Source organism: Eriocheir sinensis, chromosome 16 (assembly GCF_024679095.1).
Source record: "Eriocheir sinensis breed Jianghai 21 chromosome 16, ASM2467909v1, whole genome shotgun sequence".
NCBI classification, from domain to species: domain Eukaryota; kingdom Metazoa; phylum Arthropoda; class Malacostraca; order Decapoda; family Varunidae; genus Eriocheir; species Eriocheir sinensis.
In genome coordinates this window covers 21,562,957-21,580,503 of record NC_066524.1, presented here as the reverse complement: position 1 = coordinate 21,580,503, position 17,547 = coordinate 21,562,957, and the positions used below count along the sequence as shown (strand labels likewise).

Here is a 17,547-nt window from a genome sequence, read left to right as displayed (position 1 = left end):
TTTGTCTTCCTTTCCCTCTTTATCTTCTCCCTGCCTTCCTTTCCCTCTCTTCTTTCCCTTCCCTTCCTTCCTCTCCCTCTCCCTCCCTCCATTGTTCCCTTTTCCCTCCATTAAAACAGCATAGGCAGCCTTCGGGGACTTACGTGGCGCAGACCTTGTAGGATAAACGTTTGTCGGAGCCCAGGATGTAAGGCGGGGCCTCCACTGTCACCTCGAAGCGGGGCAGCACGAACTCCTCCACCTTGAACGACTTCACCTCCTTACTGCCTCCCACCGGCGACTCCACGTGGATCTTGTACGTTCCCTGAGGTGATATGACGTGAGGTGAGGTCAGGAAAAGTTAGGTTAAATCAGGTTCTGGTAAGTTAGGTAAGATTAGGCTAGGCGAGGTGAGGTCGGGTTAGGGTAGGCTAGATAAGGTCAGGTTAGGTAAGATGAGGAGAGGTTACATTAGGTCAGGAAGGGATAGGTTAGATTAAGTTACAGTAGGTTAGGTCAGGTCAGGTTAGGTAGGGTAGTGAGGTTACATTAGGTCAGGAAGGGTTAGGTTAGATTAGGTTATACTACGTTAGGTCGGGTCAGGTTAGATTAGATTAGCTTACAGTAGGTTAGGTCAGGTTAGTTAAGTCATAGTAAGTTAGGTCAGGTTAGATTAGACTAGGTCACATTTGGCTAAGATTTGGTTAAAGTAGGTCAGGTCAGGTCTCTCTCTCTCTCTCTCTCTCTCTCTCTCTCTCTCTCTCTCTCTCTCTCTCTCTCTGTCTGTCTGTCTGTCTGTCTGTATCTATGTATCAATCATATCTGTCTCTCCATACGCCTTACCTCGTCGGGCTCGGAAATCAGCTGGAATTCTTGGTGGACGAGACCGGCTGAGGCGTCCACGTCAATCCACTGGGCGATGCGGCTGCCGGCGGGAGACTCGATCCACATGGCCGGGTACTGGGTGGCGGTGGAGACGGTGGATTAGTGGTGGTTGAACAGTGCAGTGAGATGTGGTAGCTAATCGGTTGTGTTGGTGTCACGGTGGTTTGGAAAATAGTCACAATGGGAGCCCGATACGTTTAAAAATGTGAATTACAGACAAAAAGAGAGACAGACAGACAGACTCACAACGCCGGTGAAGACTTTGAGGTAGGGTCCCGTGATGGTGAGGACCCTGAACTGCACCTTCTGGCCCGGCATGTACAGGAACTTATCGGTCTGCACGAAGGTCTTGGAGGCGGTGGTGGCGAAGAGGAGCGTCTCGCTGTGGCTCACCGCCTTGCCGCCCAGGTTACCGTGGATCTCCAGTTTGCCTCGGGTGCTGTCCACTTGGGGCACGGCGACTGTCTGGCACACCTCTGTCTTGCCTGAGGGGGGCAGAAGGGACTGGACTTAGTGAGGAGTATTCACGGCTGCTGCGATAGACAGGGCAAATAAATAAAGACAGGAGTTTCTGATAATTTAACGACACTGTTGTAGAGGAACTTGAAACATTTATATACTGCTTTGAAATCATTATGAACAAGAAACATTAGTACTATAAGAAACACTACTACTACTACTACTACTACTACCACCACTCACCTGGGGGCAAGGAGATGACCTGGTTGGGCACAAGGTCTTCCTCCCCAAAGTTTGGCTTCACCTTCACCGTCACTCTGCCATCCACCCCCCGCTCGGGCGTCCCCTCCTCCGCCGCCGGCCCCTCCTTCGCCACCGCCACGCCGTCCACACTAAACAGACACACCTGCACTCTCTCCCCCGAGGGCCATTTCCGTGGGGTGGTGATGATGTAACCTCTGCGAAGGGAAGAGAAGGGAAGGGGGGTTAGAAGATGACTCCCCACGTGCACTCCTTTCCTCAGTCCTTTCCTTTCTCTTTTCCTCTCTCTTTTCTCTGCTGTAAGGAAAGCGAAGGGAAGGGAAGGGAAGGGAAGGGAGGTTAGAACATGCCTCCTCACTTGCTGTCCTCTCCTCAGGCCTTTCCTTTCCCTTCTTCCTTTTCACTACTTTCCGTTCTCTTTTCTCCTCTCCTTTCCTTGCCATAGCTGCGCGAGGCCTCAGAGCTCATGTCCGTAGCACTGAGGAAGAATAGGTATACAAGGGAAGGGAAGTAAGGGGGATGGAATGGCGTACTCTATAGATGCGCGTGGCTTCGGTGCTCATCTTTGTCACACTGGAAAAGGATCGATGCGCGGGAAAGCAAAATATAGTGTAACATAACAGTTGATTTTTTTTTTGATACTCAGAATTAAATAACTTTTCTTTTCTTCCTCCTCTTTCTTCTCTCCTTTCTCCTCCTCCTCCTCCTCCTCCTCCTCTCTCTCTCTCTCTCTCTCTCTCTCTCTCTCTCTCTCTCTCTCTCTCTCTCTCTCTCTCTCTCTCTCTCTCTCTCTCTCTCTCTCTCTCTCTCCTGTCCTGTATACCAAATAGAGGCTGTTGCTGAGCACACACACACACACACACACACACACAGTAAATATTTAACTTTTTATTTACATTTTTTTTATACAGACCGATTAAACTTTTTTTATTTCCTTATTTATTATTATGTCAAGACGTATTGCATTTGCTCCTTTACTTGTTGTTGTTGTTGTTATTATTATTATTATTATTATTATTATTATTATTATTATTATTATTATTATTATTATTATTATTATTATTATTATTATTTGTTATTCTGTTCTAGTTCTTCTTGTTATTGCTCTTCATATTTTTCTTCTTGTATTTTTTAATGCCTCTTTGCATTTAATATATCTTCACGGCCAAACACACACACACACACACACACACACACACATACACACACAGACTATTAGTGAGTTGCCAAGCCAAGTTACAACCAATCCCTTGTCTTCCTCCTCCTCCTCCTCCTCCTTCCCCTCCTCCTCCTCCTCCTCCTCCTTCTCCTTCCCCTCCACCTCCTCCTCCTCCTCCTCCTCCTCCTCCTCCTACAAGTCACTCCTTACCTCCAGGGATTTCCTTCGACACAAAACATCCTCCCTCTCCTACACTCTCTCTCTCTCTCTCTCTCTCTCTCTCTCTCTCTCTCTCTCTCTCTCTCTCTCAACAAAAAAAAGGAAAGAAATAAGTGAAGAAAAAGAAAAAGAAACGTAAAAAGATAAAATTACTAGTGATATATTTTTACCAAAGTATCATTAAATTAAAATGAAATAAACTTTGGAAGGAAAAACCAATAATACCATAGAGTCCAGCCATTTCAAATAGTCCGTTTGGGCGGTGGATGTCGCGGGTCCTTGTCTCCCTCCCCTCTGCTCTGCCACACAGTCCCAACACCTATTTTTCCCTCTCGTGTGTTAGCTATAGGCAACATATGAGAGGAAGGGATAGGTGTTGGGACTGACTCAGGGCTGCATTACTAAACATTTCGGCGCCCGAGTTCACATCATGGCTTTCGTAGGAGTATGGGTCATTTTCAAGGGTAGTTTTATGGCCCTGGGGGTAGTTTAACCCTTTTTCTGTACCATGAACCTAAAAAAAAAACATTAGACCCGATCGATCCCCTTTTTGACCTTTAGAAATAGATTATGTGAGAAACGAAAGTGTCTTATAAGAGTGTATCAAGACACCTCTCCACTCTTGTCCCCTACCATTGTATCTTTTTAGTTTCCTGGTGCTACTTACACATGTATCCTTAGTTGTATAATCACACTCTGTACTGCCTGGGGGTTGGGATGGCATGCTCCTCCCTTCTCCTTTGTTGTTTTGCTTGCAACAATAAACTATCAATCAATCAATCAGTCACCCGAAATTGACCTCTCTTTTGGCTACTCTTTATTTTCTGTCTATTGTGGGAGCGGCGAGTAGCAGGCTTTATTTATTTATTTATTTTTTTTTTGCACATTTTGTTGCCTTTTACCCGTCTCCTTTGTTGTAAAAAAAACGAAAAAAAAAACGACCTGAGTGGCAGGGCAGAGGGGAGGAAAGCACCCGCGAAATCTACCGCCCAAACAGACCTTATTTGCAATGATTGGACTAAACGATAATTTGACGGAATGATAGCGAATAGATATAGTAAAGTTAAGGCCACATACACTATATACGTAGCTGCTCGTGACCTCGGTGCCTATCTCCGTCGCCTTGACCTTTAAACTAATGAATGAATGCCTTAAAAAAACTAAACTGAATAGAAAAAGAAAAAAAACCGCTTGTGATGTGATGTCAGAATCGAGGAAGGAAGGAAAGCGGATAAAATTTAAGTCTGGAGGCACTTCCATATGGCTACGCGTTACCTCAGTGCTCATCTCCGTCGCATTGACCCTAGAACTGATGAAAGACGTGAAGTGACTGACTGAAGGGATGAAAAAAAAAATGAAAAAGAAAAAGAATAAGAAATGAGTAAACGAGAAAAAAAAACCTTTAGCTAATAATAATAATAATAATAATAATAATAATAATAATAATAATAATAATAATAAAAATAATAACTGTTGTATGAAAGGTGGAGATCCTGATTATAATAACGTTTAAGCATGACCCCTCTCTCTCTCTCTCTCTCTCTCTCTCTCTCTCTCTCTCTCTCTCTCTCTCAAGTGGTAATATCCGGCTTGACATCACCATAAGTCTTATTTTAAACACTGATAATTTTTGTGTGTTTCTTTTGACCTCGCCCAGACATCCCTCTCCTGGCCTCTCTCCCTTTCCTCTCCCTTAATTCCCTCTCTCGGTGATGTCAGACTCTCTCTCTCTCTCTCTCTCTCCCCTTTCCCTTCCTTCCTTTTCCTTTTCCTACCGTTCCTTGATTCTCCCCTCTACGTCCTATACGACCTTCCTCCCTTTCCCTCCCTTTCCCTCATTTCCTTCCCTTCCTCTGAACTTATCATAGCTCTGCCCTTTCCCTCGCCTCACTTCCTCTTCCTCGTATACTTGTGGTTCCTCCCCCCCCCCCCCCTTTTTTAAGTAAGGGTACAGTAAGAAGAGGAAGTGGGTTAGTGGCGAAGGCACAGGTGGGGGAAAAGGAAAGACAGTAGGAGGGCACAGTTGTATGGTGTAGGTTCGTTAGTTGTTCTGGTGTACGTAGTTGTTTATCGGGCACCTTATTTGTATACCCCCGGCGTGTATTGGATCAGTGATGCTGTGTGGAGCAGACACATGGGCTCCAACTAGAAAATTGAGGGAGGTATTGAGAGCAAGTGATCGCAGAATGCTGAGGTATATGGCGGGGATCAGGTGGCAAGACAGGGTGTCCAGTGCAGATGTAGCTAACAGATGTGGAGTAGAGGACCTGGAAACAGTGCTCAGAAGGGAAAGACTCCGATGGTTTGGACATGTGAAGAGAGCAGGGGAGGATACAGTGCTGGGAGTTTTGGAGAGATTGGAGGTAGAAGGAAGGAGACCAGTTGGTAGACCTCCCCTCACTTGTATTTAAATTAAGGTTCGTGTTCTATTTTTGATTTGATGATTTTGTTTTGTGTTTGGTGAAGTATTGCACGGGTAAAATTTACGGATGACAATAGTAATGATAGTATATATATATATATATATATATATATATATATATATATATATATATATATATATATATATATATATATATATATATATATATATATATAACAAAGTGGAAAAAGGCTCTTCGTCTCATCAGCTCTCCTCCTCATACTGATAGTCTTCTACCTCTTAAATTCCGCCGCAATGTTGCCTCTCTATCTTCTATCGATATTTCACGCTGACTGCTCTTCTGAACTTGCTAACTGCCAACCCTTATGCAAGAGTTAACCAGCATCTTCACTCTTTCATCCCTCACGCTGGTAAACTCTGGAACAATCTTCCTTCATCTGTATTTCCTCTATATATATATATATATATATATATATATATATATATATATATATATATATATATATATATATATATATATATATATATATATATATATATATATATATATATATATATATATATATATATATATATATATATATATATATATATATATATATATATATATATATATATATATATATATATATATATATATATACACGTATATCTCCCAATGACGTGCACGATAACGTACAATAATTACGATACCGACACTATTTATATATAAGGAAACAAGAAAAAAAGTCAGCTATCAAACAACAACAACAACAACAACAACAACAACAATATCACCTCTCACCCGAAATTGACCTCTTTTGACCTTTATTTTTTTCTGCTTTTGTTGTTGTTGTTTTGTCTTTGAGCTGCCTCCCTTCCTGTAAAATAAAATAAAAATGAATAATAAAGTAAAAAGAGCAGTATCACTCACCCCAGACAGCAGGCCGCCAGCACCGCAATCGTCGCGGGCCCAAGAAGGCGTCCCGCGGCACACCTTCCCATGGCCACGGAAGCAGAAAAATGGGAAGGAAAGAAAGCCAAGAGCAGGTGACAGTTAAAGAATCAGAGGGGGATGAAGAACTCTACACCTGCGGGAAACACGCACGCAGTATCACACACACACACACACGCCCTATCGCAGACACAGCCGTTGACGGTGTGCGCTACGCCGGGCCGCTCCGTTGCGAGTGAAGGGAGAGGCGATGTCGTGCGCTGAGGTGATGCTGCTGCTCCCACGCCCGCTGCCATCACCAACATCCCTCATTCTGAACTGCCACCCTTCGCCAACCTCCATCGCTTAAAATGACGTTCTCTGTGCACTATTGGCTTCGTTTTCCTTTCGTTCTTTTGCTTACCGAATGCTCGTTCTTGCGTTACGTAGTTAGCAAAAGAAATTGAGTAACTTGTGCGAAGGAAACGGAAGAGATTCGGGATTCGCGGTAAAGCAAAAGATGGTTCCTTGTAATTCTAAACCTTCTCTCTCTCCTCCTCCTCTTCCTCCTCCTCCTCCTCCTCCTCTGCAAATTTGTTCCTAGACTTTGACGCACATGCTTAACTGTTGGGATTTCCATGTGTGTGTGTGTGTGTGTGTGTGTGTGTGTGTGTGATCGTGTTTCTGTTTACTTTTCCCTGCATTCGAATCGTGTTGTTTGTTTACACTGTCCAGCATGTATAGGCGTGGGCGTCTTCTCGATCCCTCGCATTCCCTCCCTTCAGACAGGTGGCGAGACGTCCCTTAAGCCATCAGTTTACCTTTTGTCATGATGGTTTTAATACATGTGGTTTACCTTTTAATGCACTCTGGGAAAAGGGATTTTGGATTTTATCATATTTTTTCTTAATGCATTTTATTAATTTTTGAGGCCATATATATTTTTCTTTTTTTTTCTTTCTAATTCCTTCTTTATGTTAATTTCTTTTTTTCTTTCTTCATCTGCATCATTACTTTCTTTCTTTTTCTTTATTTTTTTCTTTCTTTCTGTCTCTATATCTATCTGTCTATCTATCTTTCTTTCGTTATGTCTTTCATTCATACATTCTTTCTCTCTCTTCTTTCTTTCTCCTTTCTTTCTTTATAATTCTTTCTTTCTTTCATTTTTTTCTTATTTTCTTTATTTCTTTTTCTCTGTATTTTCTGTATTATTTCTTCCCTATTTATTTAGCACATTATTTACTTGTCTGTCTGTGTGTGTGTGTGTGTGTGTGTGTGTGTGTGTGTGTGTGTGTGTGTGTGTGTGTGTGTGTGTGTGTGTGTGTGTGTCTTCTAAGGGCCTTGATCGTTCATTCATTCCTACTTCCTTCAATCAGTTTCCCTTAACTAAGAAGGATGTAAGCCTCTCTCTCTCTCTCTCTCTCTCTCTCTCTCTCTCTCTCTCTCTCTCTCTCTCTCTCTCTCTCTCTCTCTCTCTCTCTCTCTCTCTGCTACACCAGGAAAAAATTGCAATGTCATTTATTCTTTCATTTCTTCTTCCCGCCCGCAACCTTCACAGCCCACCTCTCTCCCCCCTTAATCTTCCTCTTCTTCCTCCTCTTCTTCCTCCTCCTGTTTATAAATACTTGTGTCGAAATTTCTTCCAGGAATAGAGAGAGAGAGAGAGAGAGAGAGAGAGAGAGAGAGAGAGAGAGAGAGAGAGAGAGAGAGAGAGAGAGAGAGAGAGAGAGAGAGAGTTTTTTTCTGGTTTACAGTTCTAAAATCTACATAGTGCGCATACGGATCGAGTAATATATGCACACACACACACACACCCTCCCTCCCCCCCCAAAAAAAAAAAAAAAAACAGACAGAGGGTGCTGTGTGTGTGTGTGTGTGTGTGTGTGTGTGTGTGTGTGTGACCCTGTCCAGACCCTGTCGATCCCTAGAGAGAGAGAGAGAGAGAGAGAGAGAGAGAGAGAGAGAGAGAGAGAGAGAGAGAGAGAGAGTCGATCGATGTAACTCTTGTTCGACATAATGTAAATAATTAACAACTTGTTCTCAACGCATTATTACATTTTTCAAGTCACCTATTCGTTCTCCTCCTCCTCCTCCTCCTTTTCTTCTCGTCATCATCATGTAGCATTTCCTTCTTCTTCTTCTGAATTTCCAGAGAAAGTAGGAAAAGCCTGTGTCGATGAAATAGACAAAAAAAAAAAAAAAAGAGAAATGCAGGCACGTGTGTGTGTGTGTGTGTGTGTGTGTGAGAGGAACTCGTGATTGCATTCAGGATGTGTTTGATTCGTCAGAACGTTCTGGTAGCTCTGAGAAGCCAACAACAACAACAACAACAACAACAACAACAACAACAACAACAACAACAATAACAACAACAACAACAACAGCGACAACCCATTCTCCTCCTCCTCATCCTCCTCCTCCCACAACTACTACTACTACTACTACTACTACTATAAGAGAGAGAGAGAGAGAGAGAGAGAGAGAGAGAGAGAGAGAGATTAACCGGGTTTGCATGGTTGATTTCCCCGTTGAAGATCGATGCAGAGGTCGTGTCAAATATTATCACTAGGGTCACAAAACAGCCCACGGAAAGCCCTGCCACAACTTCTACGAGAGGATTTTAATCTCTCTCTCTCTCTCTCTCTCTCTCTCTCTCTCTCTCTCTCTCTCTCTCTCTTATCACTATAGTGTCAAAAATTAGTCTTTGGAGAGGCAAGAGCAATTACGATATAGGCTTTTCAAACATGCGAACTGAAGGGCCGATAGGTTTAGAGATAGTTAAAGAGACGAACGGTAAGGGGGGAAGAATAGGGGAGAAGGAGGAAGGATTTGGAGGAGAAGGAAAGGAGGAATAGGAGAAGGAATTAAGAAGGGATCGAGGAAGGAGGAAAAGGATATATAGGAAGGAGGAGGAATAGGAATAGGAATAGGAGAAACTAGGAGGATAGGAGGAAAAGGAAAAGAAGGAAGAAGGAAGAGGAATAGGAATAGGAGGAGGATAGAAGGAATAGAAGAAGGAAGAAGGGAGGAAGGAGGAGTATATAAGGAGGGAATAGGAATAGGAATAGGAGAAACTAGGAGGATAGGAGGAAAAGGAAGAAGGGAGGAAGGAGGAGGATAAGAATAGGAGTAGGAGGAGGATAGGAGGAATAGGAGAAGGAAGAAGGGAGGAAGGAGGAGGATAGGAAGGAGGAATAGGAATAGGAATAGGTGGAAATAGGTGGATAAGAGGAAAGGGAAGAGAAGGAAGAAGGAGGATAGGAGGAATAGGAATAGGAATAGGAGGAGAAGGAAGAAGGGAGGAATAGGAGAAGGAAGAAGGGAGGAAGGAGGAGGAATAGGAATAGGCTAGGAATAGGTGGAAATAGGTGGATAAGAGGAAAAGGAAGAGAAGGAAGAAGGAGGAGGAATAGGAATAGGAAGAGGATAGGAGGAATAGGAGGAGAAGGAAGAAGGAGGATAGGAAGGAGGGAATAGGAATAGGAATAGGTGGAAATAGGTGGATAAGAGGAAAAGGAAGAGAAGGAAGAAGGAAGATAGGAAGGAGGAATAGGAATAGGAATAGGTGGAAATATATAGGTGGATAAGAGGAAAAGGAAGAGAAGGAAGAAGGGAGGAAGAAGGAGGAGGAGGAGGAAGGAGGAGGAGGCGGCCCGTAGCAGGTGAGGACCGTTGAGGCAGGTGAGAGGAAGTGACCGCCAGGTGAAACTCCTCCTTCCTGCCTTCCTTCCTTCCTCCTCACTCCTTCACGCCCTGCAGGAACCCTCAGGACGTCCTACACGAGACCCACAGCGCCGCCCAGAGTCCTATAGCGTCCTGCATTCCCGGTAATCGAGGTGAGGGAAACGGAGCAGTGAAGGATATCTGCATAGGATGCATAGGATTGTGTTTTGAAATTGCTTTGAGCCTTCGTAGGAGTGTGTGGGGGTCCTGTCCTGCCGCGAAGAGTCCTATAGGGGCGTGCTGTTGCCTCCCTCACCTTCAGGATACTCTAGGATTGGTAGGATGTCCAGTTATGCGTGTAGGATATGGCTGGTGGCTGTCCTGGTATCCTAGTGGTCATTTAGGGTCATTTTATGCTTGTGAGTTTCCCTGATATCCTTTGGTGTCCTTTGTTAGGATTACAGGATTCTCTAGGGATGGTAGGATATCAAGTTATGTCTGTAGGATATGGCTAATGTGTGTCCTGGGTTCCTAGAGGTCCTATGGGGTCAGTTCCTGCTTGTATCTGTCCCTCACTTTCTCATGTGCTTGTGTTTGGACCTCAGGGACTCTCTAGGGATTATAGGATGTCCAGGGATGTCTGTAGGATAAGGTGGTGTCTTCTGGAGATCCTAGTGGTCATTTTGTGGTCGTTTTATGCTTGTATCTGTCCTTTATTTTCTTGGGTGCTTGTGTTTGGACCTAGGGACTCTAGGGATTATAGGATGTCCAGGGATGTCTGTGTAGGATGTGGCAGTGTCTGTTCTGGGATCCTAGTGGTCGTTTTATGCTTGTATCTGTCCTTCATTTATTTGGGTGCTTGTGTTTGGACTTAGGGACTCTCTAGGGATTATAGGATGTCCAGGTAGTGGTCATTTTGTGGTCGTTTTATGCTTGTATCTGTCCTTTATTTTCTTGGGTGCTTGTGTTTGGACCTAGGGACTCTCTAAGGATTATAGGATGTCCAGGGATGTCTGTGTAGGATATGGCGGTGTCTGTTCTGGGATCCTAGTGGTCATTTTCTGCTTGTATCTGACCTTCATTTTTTTGGGTGCTTGTGTTTGGACCTAGGGACTCTCTAGGGATTATAGGATGTCCAGGGATGTCTGTGTAGGACATGGCGGTGTCTGTTCTGGGATCCTAGTGGTCATTTTGTGGTCGTTTTATGCTTGTATCTGTCCTTCATTTTCTTGGGTGCTTGTGTTTGGACCTTAGGGACTCTCTAGGGATTATAGGATGTCCAGGGATGTCTGTGTAGGATGTGGCAGTGTGTTTTGGGTTCCTAGAGGTCATTTCCTGCTTCTATGTGTTCCTTCCTTTCTCTGCTGCTTGTGTTAGGTTTCCTCTGTTTGTCTGTGCTTTCCAGGTGGTAAAATGCTTGTCAAATGTACCTGAATCTGCCTCTCTGTGTGTGGTGTGGGACATATCTGGATTATTTTTGTTATAGTTTTTTTTTATATTTTGTTTTTCATTTTCATACCTCATGGTTGCTTTTTTTTATATGTATTAGGTTTCTCTGTCAGTGGCATAAGAAAGTACTGGTGTTGAAATTGAGTCTTCCATGCTGTTTACTGTAATCAATTCCATATTATCAAAATATTTTAAGAGGGTTGTGATTAATGTGTTTTTAGTATCATCAGCGGCACACTTAGCTTCAGCCAGCCATTATCTGACTTCCTGCTTAGATATCTTCCTGTTAAATAACCAAGGTGGACAGCAGTTAAAGAGGTACACATCTATGGGCTTGGGGAAGGTTGGGTTAGGTAAGCATGGATGTTTAAGTTGTGTAGGCGCTGAGGGAACCCCGAGAGGAAGCTGTGTGGTCACCTGTCAGAGATAATAGGCAGGTGGGCAGAGTGGAGGGAGGGATGTTGTCAAGACTCCTCGGTGCTGGGCTTAACCTGTTTGCTTGTTGGCTCACCTCATAGATAGATAATATAATTCACTGTATTATCTATCTGAGGTGAGCCAACAAAGATAGATAATACAATAATAATTCACTATTATCTATCTTTGTTGGCTTACCTCATCGATAGATAATACAGCGAACATCAGTCTTTACTAATTAGTTTTATCATCCTGTACAGCTATCCGGATAACCTAAGCAGTAGCTGTAGCAATGATGATAAGAAGGAAAGACTTAGAAATTGCTTAGAATAGTTAGTAAGTATGACCACCAATAAGAGTGAGTTTTGAGCACTGGCTAAATGAATAACCTAAGCATATAGCACTCGTAATAGGAAGGAAAGACATACAAACTGCTTAGAATAGTTGATAAATATAACCAATCATAAGAGTGAGTTCTGAGTGCCATGTTTCCCTTATAGATGGCTGGCTGGCAGGGGACACAGCGCTGGAGCAGACCATGAGGAAGGATCAGGGCCGTGACACCCCCATCTGCCACTCCACCCCAAGGAACAGCATGAGAACCAGGCCGTGATCATGTGGACGGACGCACAAATGTCACTGATTCTCTGTCTGGCGGCATGAGCACCAGGGTGTGATCTCAGGAGGACAGAAGCTCAAATGTCACTGATTCTGCATTCATTCTCTCATTGGAGTTCTTCACACAAAGGGTTCTCTCATCACCTACTTCTAAAGATCAAAGAGAGGGTCAGTCGGGTTCTAATGAGTGTTTCTTTAAGTTCACGGTACAGAAGAAGCGTCAAACTACCTCCTGGGTCATAAAACTACCCCTGGAAATGCCCCAAGCTCCTACGAAAGCCTTGTCAAATAGGTGAACTTGGGCGATGAAATATTTTGAATTACGACCCTTACACTAACCAGCCTGCCATGCCTCCTGAGAACACCACCTTGTTTTTCCATGCTCTGGAGTGGCGGAGAAGTGGAGAGGAAGGACATAACATTAGCATAGTGACTCCACCAGTGACAGAACCAAGGAGTGGAGATGAGGAAGGAGACAATGTTAACCGAGTGACTCCAACTGTGATCGAACCAAACATAAGACTCGGTGATGATGTGGCGGAAAGTGAGTTGGTGTTAGAGGAATTTGAACACCCTGGAAAGACTAACATAACCTCAACTAGTCCCGGTGAATTAAATGAGGGCACCAGAGAAAGGCTGAAGTCTGGTAGTGTTGGCAGCCCCTCTGTGTCACATCCCAGTACAGGAAGTGTCAGAGTTGGCCCTAGAGGGAGTAACGTGCTCTGGGGTAGTGAGGACGGCGTGGTGCACATCAGGAGGTTGCCAAGACATAAATCCAAGAAGCACCAAGCTGTTATGGAAGACGACGATTCGTTAACACATGAAGAGATGATCGGTACAGAGGAATTATCGCCGCATGTCCATAGCAACACAACAACACATGTCACAACCCACACTCAAGGAACAGGAGACCCCTCAACACAAGAAGAGATAATCGTCACACAAGAAACAGAAGAATTATCGCCACATATCCATAACACAACCACCCATGTCACAACCCACACTCAAGGAACAGGAGAGATGATCGCCACACAGGAAACAAAAGAATTATCACCACACACCCATAACACAACCACCCATGTCATAACCCACACTCAAGCAACCGAAGACCCAGCACAAGAACAGACCTATGAAGGAAGATTACTAGTGAACACAGAGGGAACGGCAGACACACCAACGCAGCGCTTTGAAGAAATCACAAATACAGACGAAAAGCAAGAAATACCAACCCTTGTGCCTGATGTGTGGGTGACGGAGAGACCACGAGGGAACACAGATGAAGCAGAAAACCCAGCAACACAACCCCATGGAGAAAATATAATAAACACAGACATAATAGAAGATATACCATCCCTTGCATCTGACGTTTGGGTGACGGATAGCCCAGCAACCGAGGACTGGCTCACCGACACACCAGAGGAAGAGAAGGACATAGAGGAGGGATTAATAAGGAGCGAGAATGCACCAGAGGTTAGACTGACAAGCAACGAGGATGATTTGAGAAGAGATGGACCTCAAGGATGGCAAACTGTTACATACGAGGAAAGTTCAACCGAGGGATTTGACAAGAGTGCAGCTAATGTTTATCCAGGCAGCGAGTGGTCAACCGTATCACCTGACGAGCAGTTAACGAGTCTACCTGAGGACTGGCTGACCTCGACCCCACATCCTGAAGACGACTGGTTGATGACGATCCCACAAGATGATGAACAGGTTACGGATTTACACGAAAGGCTTCCGTCCCTCCCCTCCATCCTTCCCTCCCTCTCCCCCACCCCCTCCATCCACACCCCCACCGCCCCTCCCTCACTCCCCCCGACACCCTCCCCACAGGACACAGTGGAGGACAGTCTCAGAATCACAACTCGGGGTCTCGACTTTCTCCTTGAAGCATCCCCGACAGGTCAGTCATCGGTGGACGCCACAGAGTTCCCCAAGGACGACCTCTTCACCCTTGACCTGACCATCACCACTACTAGAGAAGGGCTCAACGCTGACGCTCGGGACGTGACCTTCGACCCGAGCCAGATAGCCAAGGCAACCAGTTACGAAGGGTCATCTTACCCCACGGCCACAAGAAGCGCGACGGTGACCACGACTTGGGTTGACAATGACCAGTTCGCGACCCTTGAGCACCAGAATTTGACCCTGAATGAGGAGTTGGTGAGGCCCAGTGCTGTTGGTGACCTGAGTGACCTATCGACAGAGCTACGAGGTCATGGTCAAGGGAGTGAGGATGTAGAAATGTCAACACCAGAAGTTAATGAAGAGTTTGCAATGCCTCAGTTAAATGGGTTATCAGAGGGGACATATGAGGGCTCAGACTCCCATGGTAGATCGGATAGCCTCTCTCAAACACACCCGTCCATTCCAGAGGTGAGGGATGGAGACACAACCACTCCCTCAAGCCTCACAGAAACCCAGAATGAGAACAGCACAGAAAGCCCTATACAGAATGGAGATAGCACAGAGAGAGAAAAGCAGAATGAAGACAGCACAGATTTCCACGAGAGGCTTCCGTCCCTCCCTTCTGAAGACAGTACAGAGACCCAGAAACAAGATGAGGACAGCACAGAGCAACCCGGAACCACCTTCGAGTACAGCATCCACCAGAACCACGTCAACACAAGTGGGGTCAGGTTAGCCGGGCACCCGAACTTGAACTTGACTGGCGTGAGGAGCGAGAGCACAGCGAAGGGTAGCGCCAACAAGACAGAGGAGGCGGTGATGTACGAGATTCCGGTTGTGATAAGGAACCATGGACAGGCACTTACCCCATCGATGGTGGTGGCACTGTCCGTATGCTGTGCTGTCGTGATGGTTCTGGCCGCTCTCAGTGTGGCGCTATGGGTTTGCCGGCGCCATAGAAACCGCAGCAAGATATACCTCAGTAGGGAAGCAGCCAAACCTCGCGCTCTCTTCACCCGGCCTATGAACCCTGCCGTGCTACCCGAGGAAAGCGACCATGAGAATGCGACCGTTTACATGCTCGAGTTCCAGCGTCCAAGACCTCCGATCATGCTTGGCGACGACCAGAAAGGGATTTACTTCATCAAACGCGACGAGGGTGAAACGGAGGAGTGTAGATTAGGGCTTGGGGTGGAGAACGGAGCCTTTACGGACGTGCCGCTGGGTGATGGAGATCAGGGGCGGCCGAGACTTGACCCCCCGAAATATGACCTCACGAGCAAACAGGATGGTGACGCAGACTCTGGCATTCGGGTTTGGTCGTCCACGGGGTCGCTTCACGCTGCCAGTTCGCCCCTACCCACGCACTGCAGGGTTCCGCCGCCCCCTTACTCGCCCTCCATCAGCAAGGAGTCCGTGTGTCTCAGCGTACACTCCCTGCCTTCCCTCCCAAGGAATTCTCAGCTCTTCGACGTGTGATTGCTTCCTGATGTTTGTGTCTTCCCTCCTCGCCAAGCTCATGTGTGTGTCCGTTCCTTTGGTTGACTTTGTGTGTGCTGTTTGTGGCAGGTTCCATTGTGTGACAAGTGTTTTCTTGATGCCAAGCTGTCGTGTAATATATAATTTTTTGTGTGTATTCTATAAGCTCAAAAAACGAGGTAAAAGTGATGTTCCCAGGTTTTTGCAATACCTAAGAAGCACAGTTACGATTCTCTCACTTAAAGACACGCCCTCCCCCCCCCCACTCGATATCTCACCATTCTAAGCTATCTATCCTCTGTGTTGTGAAGCTTCCTTACCTCAGCAGGAATACTACGTTAGTGTTTGTGGAAGTAGGAAAATCTTCACTAAACATTGTCAGTGAGTCAGTGCTGTGAGTTCTGTGAGCATAATTGTAAGTTACCTATCTCTAAGCCTTCTGTTTACAGCTAGCTTTAGTTTACCCTCAACTGGGGGTACACTAACAGATCTCATAACAAGGGAGGCTGCAGTTGTCTGGCACCTGAAACAAGTAGAGTTGAGCACCATGATGCTGCTGTGTTGAGTCAGGAATTCTGGCTGTTAATTATTGATAGCTTGGAGACATTCATTAGAAACTTTTACTTGTGTTCCTGTGTTGTCCCTCCTGGCATGCTGCTTCCCAGAGGTGCTTCAAGCTGTGTTCAGGACAGGCCAAGAAGTAGTGCCAGAGATGTGGAGATATTTTCTTAATGCTTCCTTTGCATGGCGATGACAATGACATAATACCAGCACACGGACACTCAATGCAAGTTTCCTCATAAGTTCGCTGATCTCTACTAGCTCTAAAAACCCTAGCTCTTAGGGGTGAAACCTGATTCTCAGTCTACATTATGATCCTCAAACAATCCTTTGTGTTGAAGACAATCTTGGTGTTACACAATCAATCACTGTAATATACTGCTTCTGCTGCTTCAAGAGTAATGTTTGTGGCAGCCTGTTTGTACATAGTGTGTGCTGTTTGTTTGACACGTTTGTGATGACCCGTGTGGCTGCTTCAAGCACTGTCACCGCCCGTGTGCACGGAGGGACCGTTGTTAGTCTGCCCTCTTGTGACCCAGTGAACAAAGCATCAGAGCACAATGAGGCGTTGAACTTTCCCTGAGAACGCATCTGGCAATGGTGTTGTAGACATGTCTGTCTTCTCCCTGTGACCTGTGATTAGTGTCCTCCGGGCCCATGGTCAGTGACGGGTCCCCTCAGTGTGCCTCCCAGAGGAGCTGTTTTCCTTGCTGTGTCCATGCAGCACTGGGTGGCTTGTTGTTGGCCTATATGGAAGTTTAAAAGAACTGTTTGTAAATTAAGAAATTTTGAACTTCATGTTACAGTGATGTGCATTTTGCTTCTATGGTTCATAACTTTCTTTGGCACTGTTCCCTGGTCCAGCCACCGGTGGTCAGTGAGCCGGGCAAGGCAGGAACACAGACACGGTGTCCAGGAACACTTGGGCCAGGAGATTAGCAAAGTGGGAATGTGTAAATGTATAAATGTAGAAAATTGGTACAAAGGTACCTGAGCTATGATAAGGTCCCTCTTACCAACTCATGTTGTTAATTGTTTGCATTGTTGGTATGTCCACACACACACACACACACACACACTATATAGTAGAACATTATATATATAGTAATTAACCAAAGACTTCTTATGATTGTTCCATTTTACATCTAGTCTATGACTGAAGTAAAAAAAAATATAATCCAAATGTTTGTCTGT

At 45.1% G+C, this 17,547-nt stretch overlaps 2 protein-coding genes across 13 annotated transcripts in view; one reads left to right on the top strand and one right to left on the bottom strand.

The window, feature by feature from the left end:
* LOC126999550 (alpha-1-inhibitor 3-like) overlaps positions 1–6,564 on the bottom strand; it is a 34,253-nt gene extending 27,689 nt beyond the window's left edge. For all 8 annotated transcript variants that reach the window (XM_050862288.1, XM_050862290.1, XM_050862289.1 and 5 more), the window contains exons 1-5: positions 6,259–6,564; positions 1,567–1,781; positions 1,111–1,349; positions 823–939; positions 144–304 (exon numbers count right to left, since the gene is read on the bottom strand). In XM_050862288.1, coding sequence (XP_050718245.1) covers positions 144–304; positions 823–939; positions 1,111–1,349; positions 1,567–1,781; positions 6,259–6,329 — 803 coding nt within the window. In that variant the 5' untranslated portion in view covers positions 6,330–6,564. The remainder of the gene's footprint in view (positions 1–143; positions 305–822; positions 940–1,110; positions 1,350–1,566; positions 1,782–6,258) is intronic.
* The window catches only part of LOC126999553 (uncharacterized), an 88,023-nt gene extending 70,493 nt beyond the window's left edge, over positions 1–17,530 (top strand). For 2 of the 5 annotated variants that reach the window (XM_050862297.1, XM_050862296.1), the window contains exon 3: positions 12,288–17,530. In XM_050862297.1, the coding sequence (XP_050718254.1) occupies positions 12,754–15,792 (3,039 nt within the window). In that variant the 5' untranslated portion in view covers positions 12,288–12,753 and the 3' untranslated portion in view covers positions 15,793–17,530. Of the gene's footprint in view, positions 1–9,886; positions 10,095–10,183; positions 10,259–11,843; positions 12,124–12,287 lie in introns of those variants that run through there. The other 3 variants (XM_050862294.1, XM_050862298.1, XM_050862295.1) reach the window with 3 other exon arrangements.
* Positions 17,531–17,547: the final 17 nt, after the last annotated feature.